This window comes from Colobus angolensis, unplaced genomic scaffold (assembly GCF_000951035.1).
Source record: "Colobus angolensis palliatus isolate OR3802 unplaced genomic scaffold, Cang.pa_1.0 Scaffold330, whole genome shotgun sequence".
Classification (NCBI taxonomy): Eukaryota; Metazoa; Chordata; class Mammalia; order Primates; family Cercopithecidae; genus Colobus; species Colobus angolensis.
Window position 1 is genome coordinate 2673526 of NW_012116600.1, and position 23628 is coordinate 2697153.

The 23628-nt window shown below is 34.9% G+C and overlaps 1 protein-coding gene across 1 annotated transcript in view; it reads right to left on the reverse strand.

The window, feature by feature from the left end:
- Positions 1-23628, reverse strand: part of DNAH7 (dynein, axonemal, heavy chain 7) — a 333441-nt gene that overhangs the window by 281567 nt on the left and 28246 nt on the right. Inside the window, exons 5-9 of the mRNA XM_011952066.1 lie at positions 22614-22701; positions 21401-21581; positions 19056-19131; positions 13785-13910; positions 7426-7545 (exon numbers count right to left, since the gene is read on the reverse strand). Of these exons, the coding sequence (XP_011807456.1) occupies positions 7426-7545; positions 13785-13910; positions 19056-19131; positions 21401-21581; positions 22614-22701 (591 nt within the window). The remainder of the gene's footprint in view (positions 1-7425; positions 7546-13784; positions 13911-19055; positions 19132-21400; positions 21582-22613; positions 22702-23628) is intronic.

A 23628-nucleotide genomic window follows, 5' to 3' on the forward strand; every position in this document is an offset into this window, starting at 1 on the left:
AAAAAAAAAAAAGAAAAGAAAAAAAAGAAAATATAAAAAGAAGAGAAAGCTAAACTCAAAACAAGAAGGAAGAGAAGGGAGGAAATAAAGAGGTGAGTCCAAACAAAAATTATTGAATAGAAAAATAGAGAAAAATCAACAAACCTAAAGTTGGTTGTTTAAAAAGATCAACAAAACTCATGAAATTATAGCTAAGCTGATCAAGAAAAAGAGCAAAGACTCAAATTGTTAAAATCAGTAATAAAAGGGGAGACATTAATACTTACATTACAGAAATACAAAGAATTAAAAGGGAATATAATACACAATTGTTTGCCAACAAATTTGATAACCTAGAAAAAATGGACAAATTCTACGAAGACAAACACTACTAAATCTGGCTTAAAAAGAAATAGGTAATATCAATAAATCTGTAGCAAGTAAAAGAGATCAAATTAATATTAATAATTTATAAACCTTCCAGGAAAAAAAGGCCAGGACTAGATGGCTTCACTGGTAGTTCTAACAAGCATTTAAAAAATTAACACCAAACCAAATGTTTGGTTTGTAAAGAATTCACAAACCAAAAAGGAAAAGAGAAAAGGACACTTTCTTACTCATTTCTGTAAGGCGAGTATTACTATAATACCAACTACAAAGACATAACACACATGCACACAAAAACTACAGACCAATATCTCTTATGAATAAAAACATAAAAATCCTCAACAAAATACTAGAAATCCAAGTCCAGAAGCACATAAAAAGGATTATATGATCACATGTGATGGCTCATGCCTGTAATCCCAACACTTTGGGAGGCTGAGTCAGGAGGATTGCTTGAGTCCAGGAGTTTGAGACCAGCCTGGGCAACACAGTGAGACCTTGTCTCTACAAAAATGAATAAAATTAGCTGGGCACATGCCTGTAGTCCCAGCTACTCAGGAGGCTAAAGCATGAGAAACACTTGAATCCGGGAAGCAGAGGTTGCAGTGAGCCAGGATCGCACCACTGCACTCCTGCCTGGGTGACACAGCAAGGCCCTGTCTCCAGAAAAAAAAAAAAAAAAAAACAGGATTATCTCCATTCCATGACCAGGTAGAATCTACCTCAGGAATTCGAGGTTGGTTCAATACATGAAAACCAATGTAATATACCATATTAATAAAATAAAAGGGAAAATCCCATGATTATCTCAACAGATTCAAAAAGCATTTACAAAATCTAATACTGCATGATAAAAAAAAACATGTCTGCTCTTGCTGTTTCTATTCAGCATTGCACTGGAGGGTCTAACCAGGGGAATTAGCTAAGAAAAGGAAAAAAATAAAAATAAACAGATGGGAAAGGAAGAAGTAAACTGTCTCTATTTGCAGATATGATCTTATATATAGAAAACCATAAAGAATCCACACACAAAGACCATTAAAGCTAATAAATAAGTTTAGTAAGGTTATAGAATACAAGATCAATATGTAAAATTCAGTTGTATTTCTACACACCAGCAATAAATAATCTAAAGATGAAATTGAGATGACCATTCCATTTACATAGCATCAAGAAGAATAAAATACTTAGAAAAAAATTAAACCAAAAAATGTAAACACATTTTTGTATTTACATTTGGTATTTCGACAGAACTAAATAAATGGAAAGACATCCTGTGTTCATGAATTGAAAGACGTAACATTATTAAGATGTCAATACTCCCAAAATTAATGTACAGATTTAATGCACTCCCTATTAAAATCCCAATGGCATTTTTTAAAAAATGGACAAGTTGATACTAAAATGCATATAAAATACAAAGGACTCACAACAATTTTTCAACTCAGAAAAATAAGAACGAAATTGGAGGACCCACACTTCCTTATCTCAAAACTTACTACAAAACAGTTTGGTACTGGCATAAAGACAAATAGGCCAATGAAACAGAATAGAGAGCACAGAAATAAGCCCTCACATATATGCTCAAATGATTTTCAGCAAAGGTGCCAAGACAACTCAATGAGAAGAGTCTTGCAAAATGGTGCTCAGACTACCAGGTATCCATATGCAAAATAATGAATGTGGGCTCCTATCTCAGACCATGTGTAAGTTAAAATGAATTTGGTTTGTAAAGGTCAAAAAGGCCTAACTGTAGGAGCTAAAACTATCGAACGATTAGTTCTGTTTACCACACAGGCAAACAGGTAAATCTTGGTGGCTTTGGATATGATACTGATATGGTTTAGCTGTGTCTCCACCCAAATCTCACCTTGAATTGTAATTATCTCCATGTGTCAAAGCTGAGGCCAGTGGAGATAATTGAATCATGGGGGCAGTTTCCCCCATACTCTTCTTGTGGTTGTGAATAAGTCTCGTGAGATTTGATGGTTTTAAAAATGGGAGTTCCCCTACACAGGCCCTCTTGCCTGTCGCCATGTAGGACAGGGCTTTGCTCCTCATTCGCCTTCCACCATGATTGTGAGGCCTCCCCAGCCATGTGGAACTGTGAGCCAATTCAACCTCTTTCCTTTATAAATTACCCAGTCTCAGGTATGTCTTTATTAACAGTGTGAGAACAGATTAATACAGATAACAAAAGGCACCAACAACCAAAGAAAAAACATAAATCAGACTTCATCAAAATTAAAAATATTTGTGCTTCAAAGGACACTATCAATAGAAATATTTGTAAATCATATAATTGATAAGAATCTAGTATCCAGAATATACAAAGAACTCTTAAACCTCAACAACAAAATATCAGATATTTTACATGTCAATAATAAAAATCAGACAACCCAGTACAAAATGAGCAAAGGGTTTGAATAGACATTTTCCAAAAATGACAAAGACAATAAGCCCATAAAAAGATACTCAACATTATTGGTCATTAGGGAAATGCAAGTCAAAATCACAGTGAGATACAACTTCATAACCATGAGGATGGCTACAAGCAGAAAGATAGACAATAACAAGTGTTGGAGAGTATGTGGAGCAATTGGAACCCTCATAAATTGTTAGGAATGTGAAATCTTATAGTCACTTTGGAAAACAGTGCAAGTGTTCCTCAAAAAGTTAGAATTACCATATAACCTAGCAATTTCACTCCTAGGTATACAATCAAGAGAACTTAAAAATGTATTTATGCAAAATAAATTGTTCATAGCAAAAACAGCCAAAAAGTGGAAACAACCCAAATGTCCATCACCTGATGACTGGATAAATAAAATGTCTTATATCCATACAATGAAGTATCATTTGGCCATGAGAAGATATGACATATTGATACATGCTATAATATGAATGAACTTTGAAAACGTTATGCTTCCTGTAAGAAGCCAGGCATAAATGACCATATATGAATACATATATGAACTTTGAAAACATTATGCTTCCTGTAAGAAGCCAGGCAAAATGACCATTTCATACTGAGATGAAATGTCCAGAGTAGGGAAATTCACAGGGACAAAAAATATTATTAGTATAGTTACCAGGCACCTTTGGGTGGAAGAATGGGAAATGACTGCTAACAGGTACAGAGTTTCCTTCTAAGGAGCATTAAGTCATTCTTGTGTTGCTATAAAGAAATATCTGAGACTGGGTAATTTATAAAGAAAAGAGGTTTAATTGGCTCATGATTCTACAGGCTGCACCAGCATGGTTCTAGCATCTGATTCCAGTGAAGTCCTCAGGAACATTATAATTACGGCAGAAGGTGAAGGGGGAGCAGTCATGTTACATGGCCAGAGCGAGTGCAAGAGAGCACGGAGGAAGGTGCCACACACTTTTAAACAACCAGATCTTGTGCGAACTCAGAGCAAGAACTCATTTATTATCATGAGGACAGAACCAAGCTATTCATGAGTGATCTGCCCCCATGACCAAAACACCTCCCACCAGGCCACACCTCCAACACTGGGGATTACGTTTCAATATGGGATTTGGAGGGGACAAGCATCCAAACTATATTGCATGGTGAAAATGAAAATGTTCTGGAATTAGTGGTGATGGCTGCACAACCTTGCAAGTATATTATCAGCTACTGAATTGTACACATTAAAGTAGTGAATTTTGTGGTAAATGAATTATTTCTCAATAAAAAGGAACAGCAGTACATTGGGTATCCCTGGAAGCAGAGATAAAATTTCATGCTTTCCTACATGAAATTTCAAAAGAGAACAAAAAAGTCTCAAGGTTTTCAACTTGGCCTCGTAATGGTTCACAACAGGAAGAGTAGCAGATTTGGAAGAAAGAGAATAAGCATTGCTAGGGACATGCTGAGATTCATGACATTCAATTAAAGATATTCAGTGTTACATTGGGTCTGAGCAAAGACGTGTTGAGGAATATCTAAAAGCACAGGCAAGAAAGGAAAAAATTAACAAACAGGATAACATCAAGCTAAAAAGCTTTGCATAGCAAAGGGAACTATCTAGACAGAGTAAAGAGACAGCCTACAGAATGGGAAAAAAATGTCTGCGAACTATTCATTGTACAAAGGATTAATAACCAGAATACATAGAGAACTAAAACAACTCAACAGCAAAAATCCAAATAATCTCACTAAAAATGGGCAAATTGATCTAAATAAACATTTCCCAAAATAAAACGTACAAATAGCCAATAGGTATATGAAGAATGCCCAACATTCCTATTCATCAAGTAAATGCAAATCAAAAGCACACCGAGATATCATCTCACACCAGTTAAAATGGCTACTATCAAAAGTACAAAAAATAATAGATGCTGGCAAGGATGCAGAGAAAGAACTCTTTCCTTCCTTCCTCCCTCCATCCATCCCTCCCTCCCTGCTTTCTCTCTCTCTCTCTCTTTTTTTCTTGAGCCAGAGTCTTGCTTAGTCACCCAGGCTTGAGTACAGTGGTGTGATCTTGGCTCACTGCAACCTCCGCCTCCCAGGTTCAAGCGATTCTTCCACCTCAGCCTCCCAAGTAGCTGGGATTACAGATGTGCACCACCACACCCTGTTAATTTTTGTATTTTTAGTAAAGATAGGGTTTCACCATGTTGATTTGTGGTTTCAAACTCCTGACCTCAAGTGATCCACTCACCTCAGCCTCCCAAAGTGCTGCGATTGTAGGTGTGAGCCACCATTCCTGGCAGAAAGGGGAACTTTCATACACTGTTGGGAACACAAATTTGTGCGACCACTATAGACAACACTATGGAGGTTCTCAAAAAACTAAAATTACAACTACCATGTAATTCAGCAATTCCACTGCTGGGTATATACCCCAAAGAAAGGAAATCAATATATCAAAGAGATAGCTGCACTCCCATGTTTATTGCAGCACTATTCACAATAGCCAAAATACAGAATCAACCTGGGCCCATCAGTGGGTGAATAAAGAAAATATAGTGTGTGTATGTGTGTTTGTGTATAGTATATAAAATGTAAATAACACACAAAATGTATATAAAATATAGTATATAAGATGTAGTTTATATATACAATGGAATATTATTCAGTCATAAAAATTAATATAATCTTGACATTTGCAGCAACATGGATGAGCCTGTAGGACATTGTGTTAACTGAAATAAGTCAGGTACATAAAGATAAATATCACATGCTCTTATTCATATGTGGAAGCTAAAAAAAAAATTGATGTTATAGAGGTTGTAAGTAAAATGGTGGTTAAGAGAAACTAGGAGGGGCAGGGATGGGATGGAGGATAAAGAGAGGTTGGTTACTAGGCACAAAAATACAGTTGATAAAGGAATAAGTTCTGGTGTTTGATAGCAATGTAATGTGACTATAGTTAACAAGGATTTATAGTATATTCCAAAATAGCTAGAAGAGAAGATTTGGAATGCTCCCAACACAAAGAAATGATAAATGTTTGAGGTGATGGATATGCTAATTACCCTAATTGAATCATTATGCATTGTATGAATGCATCAAAATATTCCATTAATATATGTACCCTATATATATGTGCAATTATGTATCAATTTTAAAAATTGGTAAGAGAGGCCTAAAGCTCAGAATACAAAATCTTGAGGCAGATGAAATCACGAAATTGTTAAGAGAATATAAAGAAGAGAGATAACAAAAATCTGGGGAACCCTACTTGTAGGGAATAATAAGTAAAGCCAGAAAAAGATAAATGGAAGAAGAACTAGACAAACACAGCAGCACAGAAAAGCGGGTTTCCAGAAGTCTGGGTGATAAACCACACACTGTGAGTAAAAGTGGAAGATGAGGATGACGAAAAGGCATTTGGGTTTGGGGTAGAAGTCATAATTAATCATTTGCTAATTGTTTCTCCTCTGTGAGCTGATGATCTGCCTTTTGGTCATGATAAACACTTTCTGGCTCGCTACTTAAAGTATGGTCAGAGAGTTCTTCCCTGAGAATCAATCAGGAAGCATCAAGAGATACAGCTAATCAATCTGCATTTCTCAGCAAAAAATAATTCAATAAAGGTTTGTACTCTACTCTGTAATTTAACACCCAGTGAACTAAAATTTACAGTGGTAATGTATTCCTAGGGTAGAACCCAGAAGTTACAGATCAAGATAATTTATTTGTATCCTGTCCTTAAGAGGTCACTTTCTTCTCTGTAATTAATTATGGGTTTTCATTTTATTACCTCTTAACTCTGTTTTTACAGTAACTAAATACTAATATAAAATAGAAGGCTAAAGTTTTTTCAAGCAATATCAAAGAATTTTATTCTAACACATTGGAGAAGAAAGCAAGATAATGGAAATATTTTACCTCAAATTATGAAGATACCTTTCTAAGTAACTTCTAAAAATCATGAAGCTATGCTAGCAGTTTCATGTTCTCTGCTGTCTTAAATTTGACCTAATTTTAATGTCCTGTTTACAATAACTTAATGACCCATGAGAGAAAGAATTTTCCTAAGTTGTTTCAAAGCATACCATCTGGTTGCCAGATTATGAATTATCATATGTGGCTATTCCATTCTGAAAAGCCAATCCACAGAGATATTCAATTATCATTTGATAGGTCTGCCTTCTAGTGACATTTTTAAATTCATTTAAATGATATACTTTCCCCACCTAATCATTATTTAAACTCTTCTGCTTTCCTCATCCAAAAACAAAATGAAAGGAGGTACAGAGCCTAGCATGTATTAACAGTAGATGACAAATAAATATCTGGTGAATACTGAGTAGGTAACCATTCTCTTATGGTATTCAGCACCCCTCTCAAAGGATAGGTACAAACCAGACATTTAGAAAAAAGTAACCATTTGTCATGAACATTTTAGTTTCTGCACAATCTATGCTGTGTAGAACATCTGGACAAATATTACAGACTAAGATAATTAAAGATATTATATTTAAATCATGTAGAAATGATTTAAAACATATTAAAATTGGATCTTCTAAAAGCAGTTAAAATGCAGTAGTCCACCATCATATTTTTAAACTTATGCTTTCCTACATGAAATTTCAAACCTTTACATTTTAAGTAGAGTCTCTTTGGCAGATTCCATGTGTCTCATGATAATGTTCTGAAAACTTGACAGCTCTAATGCATCCTGGCGATTATGAAATTCTTTGATATCAACTAAACGTAATTTTCTGCAAGAGATAAAATAAACAGTAATTTAACAATGATTTTTTTGGTATTTAATATTTTATTAATTGGTCCCTTCTTAAAAATATCATATTCCTAGGTTTAATCATTAAAAAATTGGGTTCCATATAATTAAATGTTAAAGAACATGAGATATTCTAATTTTAAAAATAATTCATATAATTAAATTCAACAGGAACACAACAAAATATGTAACTTCACTGAGAAGTAGAAGAAAGTTGCAATAACTGGGGCATGAAGAATAGTTCAAACTGGTTTTGCTTTTAAACTGTAATAATTTAAACAGGAAAAGAGGGAGAGGGCTCAATGCTTCTAGGATCCACTGCTCTGAAAAAAAATTGCAGCCTCTCTGAAAAGAAAGTGGCCCTCATTTCAGGCAGCCACGGGGGGAAGGAGTCTCACATCTAATCAAGAACCTTTCGAGCCTGTCTGATTTTTTAAAGAACACAGGGATTATGGGAGTCAACAACTTTCAATACAAACCCTTTTTTGACTACAATGTTACAGATCTTTGTTATACACATGGTTTACTCATCCAAGTATTTTCTCTGTCAGGTTAACAAAAATGAAAGATAATATTAGCATTAGTATCATCGTGTTCTTAAAAAAATCACATTTAATGTTTCCTTAACGACCAATGTAAAATACTGGTTAGTAAACAAAACACATTTCAAATCCATTTCCTTACATTTCTTCCACAAGCTAAAATTCATCTGAGTTATAATGTACTCCATACATGACACTGATAACAATTAGGCACAAAGTAGGTATAACCATTGCTAGAGAACCAATGTGTTATTCTACATAATTGAGCAATGTAATGTTTTAAATAAAACATTGCTTTTAAATAAAATATGTCTAAAATATAGCATACAATATGTCTAAAATATAGCATAATAGTACATCGTAAATATAATCTGATCTCTTTAGCTTCCTAGTTAATGCTTTCAACATTATTTTACATTTTAAAATTGCAGCTGTAATCAGGATGCAGATGCCTGTGGTGTGAGATAGCACTGAATAAGTAGTAGTTGCAAGGGCACAAGCTCTGGAATTCACCTTGCCTTTGAGCCATCACACCAATTTTCCTTAGTTTCTTCATATTCGATTTGAAACAGAATTCGAGGCACAGAATACCATCTTTGATGTTTTGAGATTGAAAGGTTTTACACAGTACAATAACTTTCCCGTGAAATCTCTCCAAATAACATTGCCCATTTGGTCAATAGGATGAACTGTTAAGAAAACAAGAAAAATACTACCAGACACTGTTCTTGCTTTCTCAGGATGGTCCCTACAATAACCCAGCAGTGGAACAATAGTTTAAATCATTGGTTTAAGACAATAGAAAGGATCAGGAAAAAAAGATAGTACTCACTATGCGTTAGCTTCAATTTGGTTAGCAGAAGGAAATGCAAGTCTCTTTAAAAGTTTCATGATGATGAGTCTTCTAATCACCAAAATAACTTCTTGATTTAAATTTTATATTAGTAGAACCAAATAGCTTCAAATCACCCAGACCATGAAACTCAGGATTGCCTCTGAACTCTTCCTATAAATCTTCCCATATCCAATCAGAAGTAAATTTCTGTAGACCCATCTGTGGGTCACATATCCCTCCTACCCCCACAACTGTCACTTAATGCTCACCCCAAGCTGAAACCCACCCTGACCCGTGGCTCTGTCACTGAAATCAGGCAGGAGGAATTTCAATAGTCCTGGCCCAATACTCTGGACTCAGCATCAAGTCAGTCTCTACCTTTGTTCACTGGTTCTCAAAACTAATCTTCTCTCTTCTTACCAAGTTTCCCACAGAAATCTCACTCGAACTATCTACATTTCTTGGTTGTTCCATAAAATTTTCCCTTTCTTAGGAACATGTTTTGCTTTTGCCAGTCCTCCTTTTTTGTAACTTTCAAAGTAGCATACTATAGGCAGTGTCCTGCACTTGCTTTTTTCACTTAATTATCTTCTCCTGGAGACTTTTTCATATTAACACATCGAGATTTTTCTCACTCATATTTTATAACTACATAATATTCCATTGTGTATAGTATAACTTATTTAACTAGGCTATCAATGGATGCTGGCTTGTTTCCAGTCTCTTATAAACAAATGCCACCATAAATAGCATTATAACTATATAACTTCCGGCATTCTCAGGTACATCTGTACAATACTTATCCAAAAATGAAATTGCTGGATTCAAGTGTTAGATGTAATTTGTAATTTTGATAGGTATGGCTGGGATTCCCTCAAAAGGGAGCCCATTTGTTCAAGCCTTACTAACAAAATGGGCTATTAAATTTTGTAATTTGTGGGGAAAATGGTTTCTTAGTATAGTTTTAATTTCAATCTCTTTACATTTCTTGTATTATGAGTTAGGTTAAGCATCTTTTTAACATGTTTAAAAATTATTTCATTTGTATCCTGTGTGCTGTACGGTAAATTGATTACACTGTTCTGATCTAGTAATTTTTTTCCTAGATTCATCTTTGTCAAATAATAAATTTTTAAAAGCCATTTCATCTTTTAAAATGAGCTTAACTTTCTTAGACACCTGCTTTTACATTCAACTATGATGATTTATATTACACTGTAATTCCTACATTCTCTTGTGATCTTCATATATGCACCATTTTACAAGCAAAAATATGTGTTGTGTAGGGTATGACTGCATTTCAAAGCCTATCTGTGACATTAAGTGGGTTCTATAAGTGTAAATACCAATAACATGAATTTCAACATCTTTTCTAGAGAGCATCTGATCAGGTTTCCAAACTCATGCGTTTTAGAGTCACTCAGACAAGTTTTTGCATTAATATTCCCCAACCCACTGCCACACATAGAGATGCCATATATTTTTAAGGTCTGCTGAGATTCAGGGTAAATGACTGCCACCGGAAGCATGCCCTTCATATTCAATGCTGCCTACTACTCTAAGAGGCAGCCCTTATTGACTGTCCCCCCACTCTTAATACTCACATACAGAATTAAAAACAACCTAGGCTTTCAAAGGCAACATAGGAGCTTGTGGAGCTTTCTTTTCACCCACAGACTGCAAGGCTTCTTTCCCATTTGTCTTTATCATGGATGCCTTGAAGTTTGCTTCAGTTGCTGCTAACATCTCTGTCACCACAACCTGGAGCCTAATTTTGGACACATACACTTTTTACTGTTTTTTAAATTTCAGCTTTGTTACTTTTTCTTCCCCCTTTTCATTTTCTTATCTCTTGCCTCCTGAAATCATCTAACAGACTAAGTCTAGCATTTTATGGACAATAGTAGGTCATGGAGTCTCATCCTTCAGTGTCCAGCTCAGTGTGTTCTGAAAATGAATATAAAACAAAACAATAACTTGTGGTGGTGTTTTGAAAATGAAATGCACTAATGTATGGAAACATAATTTGTGAAAGTGATATACATGACCTCATGACTGCATGCAAAATTAGATCACGGGCGTTGTCAGCTGAGAAGAGGTATTTGAGCTCCAGTATTCAAAAGAAAAGAAATGAAAAAAACATGGGGCAATGAAGTAGCCTCTACCTACTTAGTATAAGTCAAATTAAGCAGACAAAGAAATCCATACTGTACAATGGAAAGATGTAAGAATGTATTTCCTAGAAGTATGTATACTGAAAGCTAAAGCCAGTTTTAAGGATCCTAGCCCATTCTCTGAAGTATGTAGAAGGTCAGAATATGTGTTAGAAACCCTGTATAATCCCATTACATTCTGCAGACCTGGGTTCATTCAGTAAAGTAAGCCAAGTCTGTAAGTTCAGAGAGTTCCACAGTGCGCAACTGAAAATGAAGAGGGGAGGGAAAAATAAACTCAAATAATTGACCGATGGAGGACGCAGAGCTTCCTAGAAAGGCACTGAAGTGAAACTTCATGCCCAAGTTTTCCTCCCAAAAGGGAATCAGTCAAAATTTATAAAGAAATTCTGCTATAAAGAGGAAATGAGAGGGAACTCTGTAAACAAAAAATCTACATAAAAAATACAAACTCTTACTGAAATATATACACAAGACTGAATATTGAAAGATACATAGGATATGAGCAAAAGTGTTTTTTTTTTTTTTTTTTTTTGAGTTGGAGTCTCACTGTGTCACCCAAGCTGGAGTGCAGTGGCGTGATCTCAGCCATCTTGGCTCACTGCAACCTCTGCCTTCCGGTTCAAGCAATTCTCCTGCCTCAGCCTCCCGAGTAGCTGGGATTACAGGCACCTGCCACCACACCTAGCTAATTTTTGTATTTCTAGTAGAGATGAGGTTTCACCATCTTGGAAAGGCTGGTCTTGAACTCCTGACCTTGTGATCCACCCTCCTCGGCTTCCCAAAGTGCTAGGAGTACAGGCGTGGGCCACAACACCCAGCCTCAAAGTGCTTCTTAATTTAATGACACATGTCTATTTTCTAAAATTAATATAAAAACAATATATTCCAATCAGAACATCAATTTTTCTGTCTTTCCATCTTTCTTTTGAATTAAATAAAATAGGCTAAAACTTAATAAGGAAAAGTAAATGTTTAAAAAATAGCCAAGAAGAGTATAAAAAATAGAGTTGGGATTACTCTCACCAAATATAAGCACATACCACAGAGTCACCCTAATCAAATTAATACTGTACTTGTACAGAAAGAGATTCAAATATTACAGGAAAAAAAAAATAGAGAATCCAGAAAGACATTCTGATTACTATAAATTCTGTAGATTTCTATAGATTGAAGAGTTAATCCATGACAAAGGCGATAGTTCCATCAAGGGGGAAAAGGTAGATTGTTTAAGAAATGATGCTGGTACAACTGGCTATCTGGAAGAAAATAAAAATGAATTTCATTCTACATCATAGGTAAAAATAACCTTCAGTGGTCAAAAAACTAAAATGCTAAAAAAAAAAAAAAAATTTACTAGGTAGCCAGGAAGATCTCATACACAATTTACTAAATAAGGAGACCTTCTTAACCAAGACTAGGAGAATTCAGAAGAAAACAGAGACATATTTAACAGTATAAACAATTTTCAATTTCAGAGTGTCAAAGGAAACTATAAACAAAGTCAACGGACAAATTATAAACCTGAGTTTTAGCAGTTGTTGGATTTGTTTCAGGTACTAGACACAGAACTAAAACCTCTATTATTCTAAGAGGTTATCAAATTGATAAGAAAAGATGAAGAACCAACAAAACATTGACAAAGATATAAGTGGAGAATTCACAATCAAATTCAAATAACTAACAAATACATAAAAAGATGTTCAAATTCCCTAGTAGTCTAGCAAAGGAAAATGGAAGTAATGATGATATAGCATTTTATATTGATTGACAAATAGTGTAATACACATAGTTAGAATTTTAGGGAAAGAAGTTCTCATTTACTGTTAGTAAAAATGTAAAGTATCAAACATTTCTGGAAAAAAAATCTGACAAAATATACTAAAATAAAAACATAAATATGCTATGATCTAGATACCCACTTTTGTGACTCTATCCCATGTAAACAGAGGGATCAGTGAATGTAACACATGTACAAGGTTATTTCCTGACGCATTATTCATAGTATCAGAAACTGAAGCAAAATGAATGTCCTTGGAATTCAAAGTAATTCAAGATAACACAGAAAAGGAATTCAGAATTCTATAAGATAAATTTAACAAAGAGATTGAAATAATTAAAACAAATAAAGCAGAAATTCTAGAGCTGAAAAACACAACTGACATGCCAAAGAATGCATCAGAGTCCATTAAGAGCAGAATTGGGTTAATGGGTACAAGAAAACATATAGTTAGAACAAATGAGACCTAGTATTTGATAGCACAACAGGAGGACTATAGTCAATATTTTAATTGTACATTTAAAAATAACTAAATGAGTATAATTGGATTGTTTGTGACACAAAGGAAAAATGCTTGAGGGGATGGACACCAAACTTTCCATAGTGTGATTATTCCTCATTGCATGCCTCTCCCAAAATATCTCATGTACCCCATAAATATATACATCTACTATGTACTCAAAACATTAAAAATTTTAACATTTTAGAAAAGCAATGTTCACTTTTTGCTCTATATACTATGTTGTTTATTTAAAACCATGTTTGAATACTTATGTTAAAACGGTAATGTTTTACTTTGCAGTTAAAATAGTAAAAGAAATAATTAAGATATAGTAAAACAACTTCCCTCTATATTTTAAAAACCTCTATAAGGCCACATATACTCACTTAAAATTGCTGTGCCACAAATCTAGTACAGCCAGCATTGTGGGGTTCATTGCATTTAAGTGATCCCTAATATAACTGCTTGCAGCTAAAAAAGGCTTCCTCCAAGGTTTTGGCAGAATTTCCATTCTGAAAATGAAGAAAATATTCAGTTACATTCTTTCAAAGTCAAAAGAAAGTATTTTTATAGTAACTGTACATTTTGGGTAATAATGGTTTAATTTTAATAAAATATGTGCTGTATTCCTCATGATAACAACAAAACAAGCAATTATGTTTTAAAATATATAAAGATCATATGTTTTATGGTTTAGTGCAATTTCATTATAAAAATTAATGATTCTGAAATTAGATTTAAATCTTTAATACAAAAGGTAACTAATTTTTATCCCCAAATAGTTGATCTTATTGAATCCACAAATAATTTACAATGAACAAATGAAAACAGCAGCCAGCTATCTCTCATAAACATCTTCAAATATTCTTTACTAATTTCAGGACATACATTAAAATTTTCCATTTATTTTTAAAATTCCTCCTTTTTATTTTTAAAACATTTTAACGATATAGTCCAACCTTCCTATAGAAATCCCCTTGAACTTTACCCTCTGTTAATATGTAAATATCATTTATAAATCACAAACACTAACGTTCTTATTTGAAGACACATTTACAGTTAACCCTTGAATAACACAGGTTTGAACTGTGCACATTCACTTACATGTGGATTTTCTTCCACTTCTACCACCTGCTCCCCCTACAGCAAAACCAATCTGCCTCTCCCTTCCCCTCCTGCTGCTCCCCCTCCTTCTTTCCCTCCTTCTTCCCCTCCTCCTCCTCCTCCTCCATCACTACCACCATGGAAAGATTACAAGGATGAAGACCTTTAAGATGATCCACTTCTGCTTTATGAATAGTAAATATATTTTCTCTTTCTTATGATTTTCCTAATAAAATTTTCTTTTCTCTAGCTTATTTTATTGTAAGAATTAAGTATATAATACATATAACACATAAAATATGTGTTAATCGGCTGTTTATGTTACCAGTAAGGCTTCCAGTGAACAGTAGGGTATTAATAGTTAAGCTTTGGGGAAGTCAAAACTTACATGTGGTATAGGGGCTCAGTGGCCCTTACCTCCGTGTTAAAGATCAACTGTATTCTGTAACTCTTAAGACTTTAATAATCATCTTTTATATATTGAAATGTGCCATCTTCATCTTTCAGAATATAAACATTTATATTTTATGTGTATATAGTAAGTTTAATTCAATTTTTCATGTGTGACTGTATCGCCTTTGCAATTATGAAGGATGATTTTCGTCTTTCCCAGGAGAAAAGTTGTTCTTCATAGAGGATATGGAAAAATGGGTACATAACTTTTTGTGTGTGTATGTGTGGAATGGGAAATAATTTGGGGCTTTTTAAAATTTTTTTATTTTATTTTATTTATTTATTTATTTTTGAGATGGAATCTCACTCTGTCACCCAGGCTGGAGTGCAGTGGCACAATCTCAGCTCACTGCAACCTCCACTTCCTGGGTTCAAGCAATTCTCTTGCCTCAGCCTCCTGAGTAGCTGGGATTACAAGCACGCACCACCATGCCCAGCTAACTTCTGTATTTTCAGTAGAGACGGGGTTTCACCACGTTGGCCAGAACTGGTCTCTAACTCCTGACCTCAAGTGATCTGCTCTTCTCAGCCTCCTAAAGTGCTGGAATTACAGGCATGAGCCACTGCACTTACAGGCATTTTTAAATGATATAAAAGAAAATAAAACTGAAGTAGTTATTTAATCATATAAGTTCCATCCTTCAAATTATTTAAGAGATTTTTTCCTAAATGTTAATTATTATTAGTGAAAATATACAGCAAGGAGATATTCCCATTATGTGTTCTATATTTCCATCCATGTAACAAATTGAAATACATTCTATAAATATATATATTCTGCAATATTCCCAATGTTCCCAAAAATCAAACTTTTATGCCCCTACCATATCTGAAGTCTATGCTAGTTGCTATGGGGATTTAAAAAACCTATATCATATTCTTTCCACCAAGTACTCATGTTTTAACCATCTTAGTTTCCATCTGTCTATGTCTAGTCATCTACCGATTGATCCATCAACTCATAAATGTAACATTAGGCTTAAATACATAAATAAACAAAGAACATAAGAACAATTAGTTGTATAGAAGCTTACAATGAAGATATTGCAGGTTTGGTTCAAGACCACCCCCATAAGGCAAATATTGCAATTAAGTACATCACACAAATTTTTGGTTTCTCAGTGCATATAAAATTTATGTTTATGCTATATTGTAGTCTATTAAGCAGGCAATGGCATTGTATCTTTAAAACAAAATGTAGGGCCAGGCACAGTGGCTCACACCTGTAATCCCAGCACTTTGGGAGGCCAAGGTGGGAGGATTTCTTGAGCCCAGGAGTTCGAGACCAGCCTGAGCAATATAGGGAGATTGCGTCTCTTAAAAAAAAAAAAAAAAAATTAAATTAGCTGGGCATAGTGATATGCACTCATGATCCCAACTACTTGGGAAACTGATGTGGGAGGATCACTTGGGCCTGGGAGGTTAAGGCTACCCTGAACTGTGATCATGCCACTGCACTCCAACCTGGGAAACAGAGAAACCCTATCTCAAGAAAATTACAAATGAAAAAAATAAGCCAGGAGCAGTGGCTCACACCTGTAATCCCAGCACTGTGGGAGGCTGAGGCAGGTGAATCACTTGAGGTCAGGAGTTCGAGATAAGCCTGGCCAACATGGTTAAACCCAGTCTCTTTTAAAAATACAAAAATTAGCTGGACGTGGTGGTGCACACCTGTAATACCAGCTACTCGGAAGACTGAGGCAGGAGAATCGCTTGAACCCCAGAGGCAGAGGTTGCAGTGAGCCAAGATCACACCACTGTACTCCAGCCTGGGCAACAGAGTGAGACCCTGTCTCGAAAAAAAAAAAATGTATACACCTTAATTTTAAAATACTTTATTGCCACAAAATACTAACAATCATCTGTCTTTTGCGAGTCATAATCTTTTTGCTGATGGAGGGTCTTAATGGCTTCTAACTAACCAAGCTATGACAATTTTTAAAAAATAAGACAGCAATGACATCTGCTACATAATCAATTGACTCTTCTCTTCATGAAAGATTTCTCTGTAGCATTCAATGGTATTCGATAGCATTGCACCCAACTAGAACTTCTTTCAAAACTGGAGTCAATCCTCTCAAACTCTGATGCTGCCTTATCAAGTAAGCTTACACAATATTCTAAATCCTTTGTTGTCAGTTCAGTGTTCACAGCATCTTCACCAGGAGTAGAATCCATCTTAAGAAACCACTTTTTTTATTCATCCATAAGAAGCAACTCCTCATCTGTTCAAGTTTTATCATGAGATGTCAGCAATTCAGTCACATCTTCAGGCTCCACTTCTCATTCTTGTTCTCTGTCTTCCAACACATCTTTCCAACACATCTGCAGACTTCCTCCACTGAAGTCTTGAGCCACTCAAAGTCATCCATAAGGGTTGAACTTCCTCCAAACTTCTGCTCACGTTGATATTTTTACCACCTTGTATGAATCACAAATGTTCTTTATGGCATCTACAACAGTGAATCTCTTCCACAAAGTTTTCAATTCTCTTTGCCAATATCCCTCAGACAAATCACTACAGTAGATATAGCCTTTCAAAATTTTTTCTATAATTTCAACTTTTATTTTAGATTCAGGGGGTATAAGTGTAGGTTTGTTACATGGGCATACTGTGTGATGCTGAGGTTTGGGGAACAATTGATCCCAACACCCAGGTACCAGCACAGTCCCTGCTGTAGTTTGTATATACCCTCCAAACCTCATGTTGACATGTAATCACCAATGTTGGAGGTGGGGCCTGTTGGGAGGTAACTGGGTCATGGGGACAAGTTTCACATGAATGGTTTAGCATCATTCTCTTGGCACTGTCCTCGCAACAGTGAGTTCTCACGAGATCTGGGTGTTTAAAAGTGTGTGGCATCTTCCCTCTCACTCTTTGTTGATCTTGCTCTCACCATGTGAGACGCCTGCTCCCACTTTGCCTTCTGCCATGATTGTAAGCTTCCCAAGGCCTCCCCAGATGTCAAGCAGGTGCCAGCACCATACTTCCTGTAAAACCTGAACAACTGTGAGCCAACTAAACCTCTTTTCTTTATAAATCACCCAGTCTCAGATGTCTCTTTATAGCAACACAAGAACGGCCTAACGCAGAACCCAACAGTTAATTTTTCAACCCTTGCTCCGTTATGGAGATAGCTTCTCTTCTTAAACCTCATGAAGCAACCTCCGTTACCTTCAAACATTTCTTCCGCAGCTTCCTTACCTCTCTCAGCCTTCACAGAACTGAAGAGAGTTAGGGCTTTGCTCTGGATTAGGCTCTGGCTTAAGGAAATGTCATGGCTGGTTTGATCTTCTTCCAGACCACTTCCTCCATATCAGCAATAAGGCTGTTTCACTTTCTTGTCGGTCATGTGTTCACTGGAGTAGCACTTTTAATTTCCTTTGCATTCACAACCTGGCTAACTGGTACAAGAGGCATAGCTTTGGCCTATTTTGGCTTCCAACATGTCTTCCTCACTAAGCTTAATCATTTCTAGCTTTTGATTTAAAGTGACAGATATGCGACTCAGAGGCCATCGTGGGCTTGGCCTAATTTCAATATTGTTCTGTCTCAGGGAATTAGGGAGGCCTTAGGAGAGAAAGAGAAATGGGGGAGTGACTGGTTGGTGGAGGAGTCAGAACACACATGACATTTATTGACATCGTTTGCCATCTTACACGGGTGCAGTTTGTAGCTTTCCAAGACAATTATAACAGTAACATCAAAGATTACTGATCACGGATCACCATAACAGATATAATAATAATGGAAAAAGCTTAAAATATTGTAAGAATTACCAAAACTGACAGAGAGACACAAAGTGAGCACAGGCTATTAGAAAAATGATGCCAATAGACTTGTCTGACAAAGACCTTCAGTTCCAAAAAAACCTCACAAACCTCCTATTTGCAAAAAACACAGTAGCTGTGAAGTGCAATAAAGCAAAGTGCAATAAGATGAGGCATGCCTGTATATGAAATATATACATACCCACATACATTTATTTATAAATAAATTATAAACATACATTCAAGAAAATATAATCGGTGTATAAATATATAAACATATACAGAAATGGTCACATAATCAACATTCTCAGAGAAATCTGATCACTTACTCAGCACGATGGGCTGGAAGTTCATCTGTCTTCTTATCATCTTCTTTCTCTCGAGGATCTTTTAAAACGAAATCAACTAAAAGAAAATTTTAACCTTATATTAACCTTATATTAACTGTAGTATATTTCCAAGCAACTGTAGTATATTTCCAAGCAATTGCCATGCTAGTTCTATTAAAATTAACTGTTTAAATTATATTAAAGTTGCTTAATAATGAGCATTTATGAACAGAAGAAAAATTTTAAAATCTTACAAGAAAATCTATCATGTCTGTGTCTTTGAGGATATATGTTCCCTTTCTTAACAGAATGTGTCCCTCCTCTTTCATTTGAAAGGAATACTTGCTCCTAATATTACATTTACCTTTATAGCTATTCCATCCGAAATATTCTTGTTGAATTGAAGGTCAACAATACAGGGTAGTAGTAGTAGTTCTATTTCACTGAGAAAAGGTACGTACAGTTGGCCCTCTGCATCTGCAGGTTCTGCACCCACGGATTCAACCAATCATGAATCAAAAATATTCAGAAAAAATAACAGACAACAATAAAAAATGACACAAAAATACACAGTGTAACAACGACTTACATTGCATGTACACTGTATGAGGTGGTATAAGAAATCTGGAGATGATTTAAAGCATACGGGAGGATGTAGATAGGTTATATGCAAATACCATGCCATTTTATAACAGAGAGTTGAGTATCTGCAGATTTTGGTATCTGTTGGGGAGGGGAGTGTCCTGGAACCAATCTCCTATGGATACCAAGGGACAATATTGCTTTGTTCTCTTTTAAGCTGCAGAAGAGCATAAAACAGCCTTGTTACAAAATCGGTAAAGTCAGCTATCTCGCTTCTGTCTTCTACGGTCTTTAATTCACATTTAATTCTAATTCTTCTGCCTGTCTTTCAAGATGCTCTAATATGCAAATCATATGTATTACCCCCTTCCCTACACTCCTTCAGAGACTCTCCTTTACCTTTAAGTGCTCTAAAAAGGCATATAAGGCCCTTCAGATTCTATCCCCTTCCCCAAATGCAGCCTATGCTTTGGCTTCAGAACTGCTTACAAGCCCCGAAGAGGCTCTCATGCACATCTGCTATCATTCACACCATTTCCTAGGCCAAGCATGTTCCCTGCTAGACTGTTGCTCATCCTTCAAGACTTAGTTTAGGCTCCTCTAGAGTCCTTCCTCACAAGTCAGAGATGACCTCTTCTCCCTTACAGTGTATCTTCTGTTTCTCTCCTCTTTGGACTTACTACTTTGCTGTATTATTTAGTTATTTGTCTATCTCCCTCATTACACTATGAACTCTGAGGGCAGGGATTAGGCTCTTTATTTTTATATTACCAGGATACTCCATAGAAGTCACAAATACAATGAATGCCCTCCACCAAGAAGGGTCCCACACATTACTCCAAAGCATTATTATTTCTCCAACTTTGAACACAGCGTCTGTCATACTATGTTTACTATCACAACCAACTGGAGATGCTTTTTAAAAAGTACAGTTTCCAAGGCCCTGCCGCCAAGGATTTTAATTCAGCTGGGGCCAGAAGTCAGTATTTTTAAAATGGTTCTGATAATCAGTCAGCCTTAGGATCTATTTGTCTGTATCATGGGTCAACAAATTATTTACGTAAAGGGTTAGACTGTAACTATTTTCAACTTTGTGGGCTACAAGGCCTCTATCACAACTGCTCAATTTTGCTCTTGTAGCTCAAAAGCAGCCAGATTTATAGACAACATGCAAACGAATTAGTGTGGCTATGTTCCAATAAAACTTTATTTATAAAAACAGGCAGTGGCCAGATTTGCCTGTGAGCTATAGTTTGTCAACCTTTGGTCTACTGCAACAACTTTTTATTAATCACATTCTAATTTATGACATCAGTAATATTAATGTTCATTGTTAATGCTTACACTTTTAGGTAATTACTTAAATATGTATGTCTTGTCTCATGTCTACACCAAAAGATCCTGGAATGAAGAGACCATCTTAAAGGGAGAGGTTATCTCCTAAATGCCTAATGCCTTGAATAAATTAGACGCTCCCAAAATATCTTCAGGGCTTGAAATTAATACTTTATAATTTTCTTCAGTGCTATCCTTTGTGGTGGGGATATATCTCTACAAATAGAAATAGAATTATTTTTTGTAATACCTCATTAATGAATTTGCCTAAGATCTTAAGTAATATAACAGCAATGTAAGAAATGGCATAATTATAATATTGTGAATAGTTTCAAGTATAGGTATTAATTTTTAACACAAAACATACAAAAATTATCTTTAATGAGACACATATTCAAATTAAAAATCAAAGCATAATACAAATTTACCTATGGATTTCTTTACACTCAGAAGATAATCCTCTCTCATTTCATCAGATAATGTAGCTATGCTGTCAGTGAAGACTTTCAGATGTTGTGGAACTAAACCCAGTACATGTTCTAGCCAAGAATCTTCCATCGGGGCTACATGGTCTGTATCAATTCCATGGTGAATATAATAGTAATATCTCTACAAAAAGAAGATAATAAAAATGTAAATGTATAACAAAAGAAGTATGTTTATCAAAAATAAAACTACTAGCAAAATTCAAGTTTTAGGAGAACAAAGTATTTATAAAGGATAAAAAAGTATTTGGTACAATTCACACAGGCATTATTTGATATCTCCTAAATGTTACAAATGTGTATTTTCATGAAAACTAAAACTCTTATCTCAGTTTATAACTATACTGTAAAACATCAAGTTATATTACCAAATATGTAATGTACTTAACAGATGTACTTAACAGAGTCCATGCTGAATTAGTGTTTTGTAAATTTTTTAAATGTGTTGTTAGTTTTTGTCCTTTTATTATTATCAGAAGAGATCTTAAAAGCTGTAAGCAAATCAATATCTCTATATATTCACTCCAGAAATATTATACAATAGGATTTAGGACATTTCCAACTGGCCTATTAATATTCCATACTATAATTTTATAGCTGCTATTGGACATGCTCATAAAATATTCATTTTAAAACAAGTTATTATTTCTATAATAATGAACATTTAACTTCAATATCTGTTCACAAATTTTTACATGTCACTTATTAGAAAAAATTTAAATGTCAAAATATCTTTTAATTAGCAGTGTTAAGTCTTTGATATTTATATCTTTAAAAATTATTATGTATTTAAAATACTTGAATAATTACTATTTCTAAAGTAAGTTAATATGCCTTGTAAAATATACATTATATAATTATATAGGATAATTTCTCATAAAAAAAATTAAGGCACATGAAGCTATACATGACCGAGGCTGGTTTTTATATGGAGAGCAGATAGATTTGAAACTTTTTTAAACTGTGGTCTTGGGTAGCAAGGGAGAGAATGATTTATTCTATAAATCCCACAGAGCCTTTTTATAGGACTCTGTATTTATTCCTACGTCCACAGAGTTTCACAAATGAGGAGCACAGAGTGTTCTCAAAAGTATAAAATTATCTTCAAGTGTTTCTTTCATTTTCAATTATACTGACAAAAGAAATGGCCTGTTACCAAGATGTCTTTCTCTATAGTAGAAGTGGTCGGTTTTGGAATTGTACTTCCATCAGGGACAGCTGAGTCTAAGTCAGCACCTTGTTGCCTAAGAAAATGATAAACATATTATTCAAAAGTAGATAATGGACAGTTAGAACACAAAACAATGGATGTAAGAATACCAGGACTATTTTCTATTAAATCATAAGGAAAAATGAATTGCTGAACATTTTATAAACAGTATACATATTTGTTTGGTGCTATATTCCTCTCCAAATACTTTATTCATAGAGAGACAATTATATTGGAAGTTATTTGCAAGACCTATTCAGAAATCACACCCTTCTCGATGGCCTTTACTTATTCTTCCTCGTTACTCAAGAATCAAGCTCTCTCTTCTTTGAACTTATAAAGGAACACTCTTGCATTATTCCTAAAATATGCATGGTTATTTATAAATATGAGTTTTAAAAAGAGCATTGATGGAAAGTACTTTAAACACAGTTTTGCAGAAGACACAGACACATTCTTCAAAAGGCCATTTCTCAGATTTCTATAGACATACAAGTTAGCAATCAGTGACATGGAAGCTCTTATGTGCCTATGTATTTATTATTGGGTATGTGTTCATATAACACAATAATGTTTCTAACTATAATTCAATTCAAAATATATGCCAAAGATGAGTCACATTTTGTGACATGCTCTGGGGCTACACTGGGCAGAAAGGCATAGTTCACATTTTCAGAAAAATAAGTTGTTCTGGGATAGCTGAACCTCTTTATAATTCACTGTATCATTCTCTGGATCTCAACTTCACCTAAGATAGATACAGATCACTGATGTTGTATAACTAAATACACCTTCCCACTAACTGCCCAGTGAGGGAAGACTCGAGGTTTATTGAGTATATCTGAGATACCATACCAAAGTGGGTACCCAGAAGAGATCTTCTAACTTATTTATCTTTTGCAAATGCAGGAATCCAGCGTTTTGTGAATTGTACATATTCTTTTTTTCTTTTTTTTTTTTT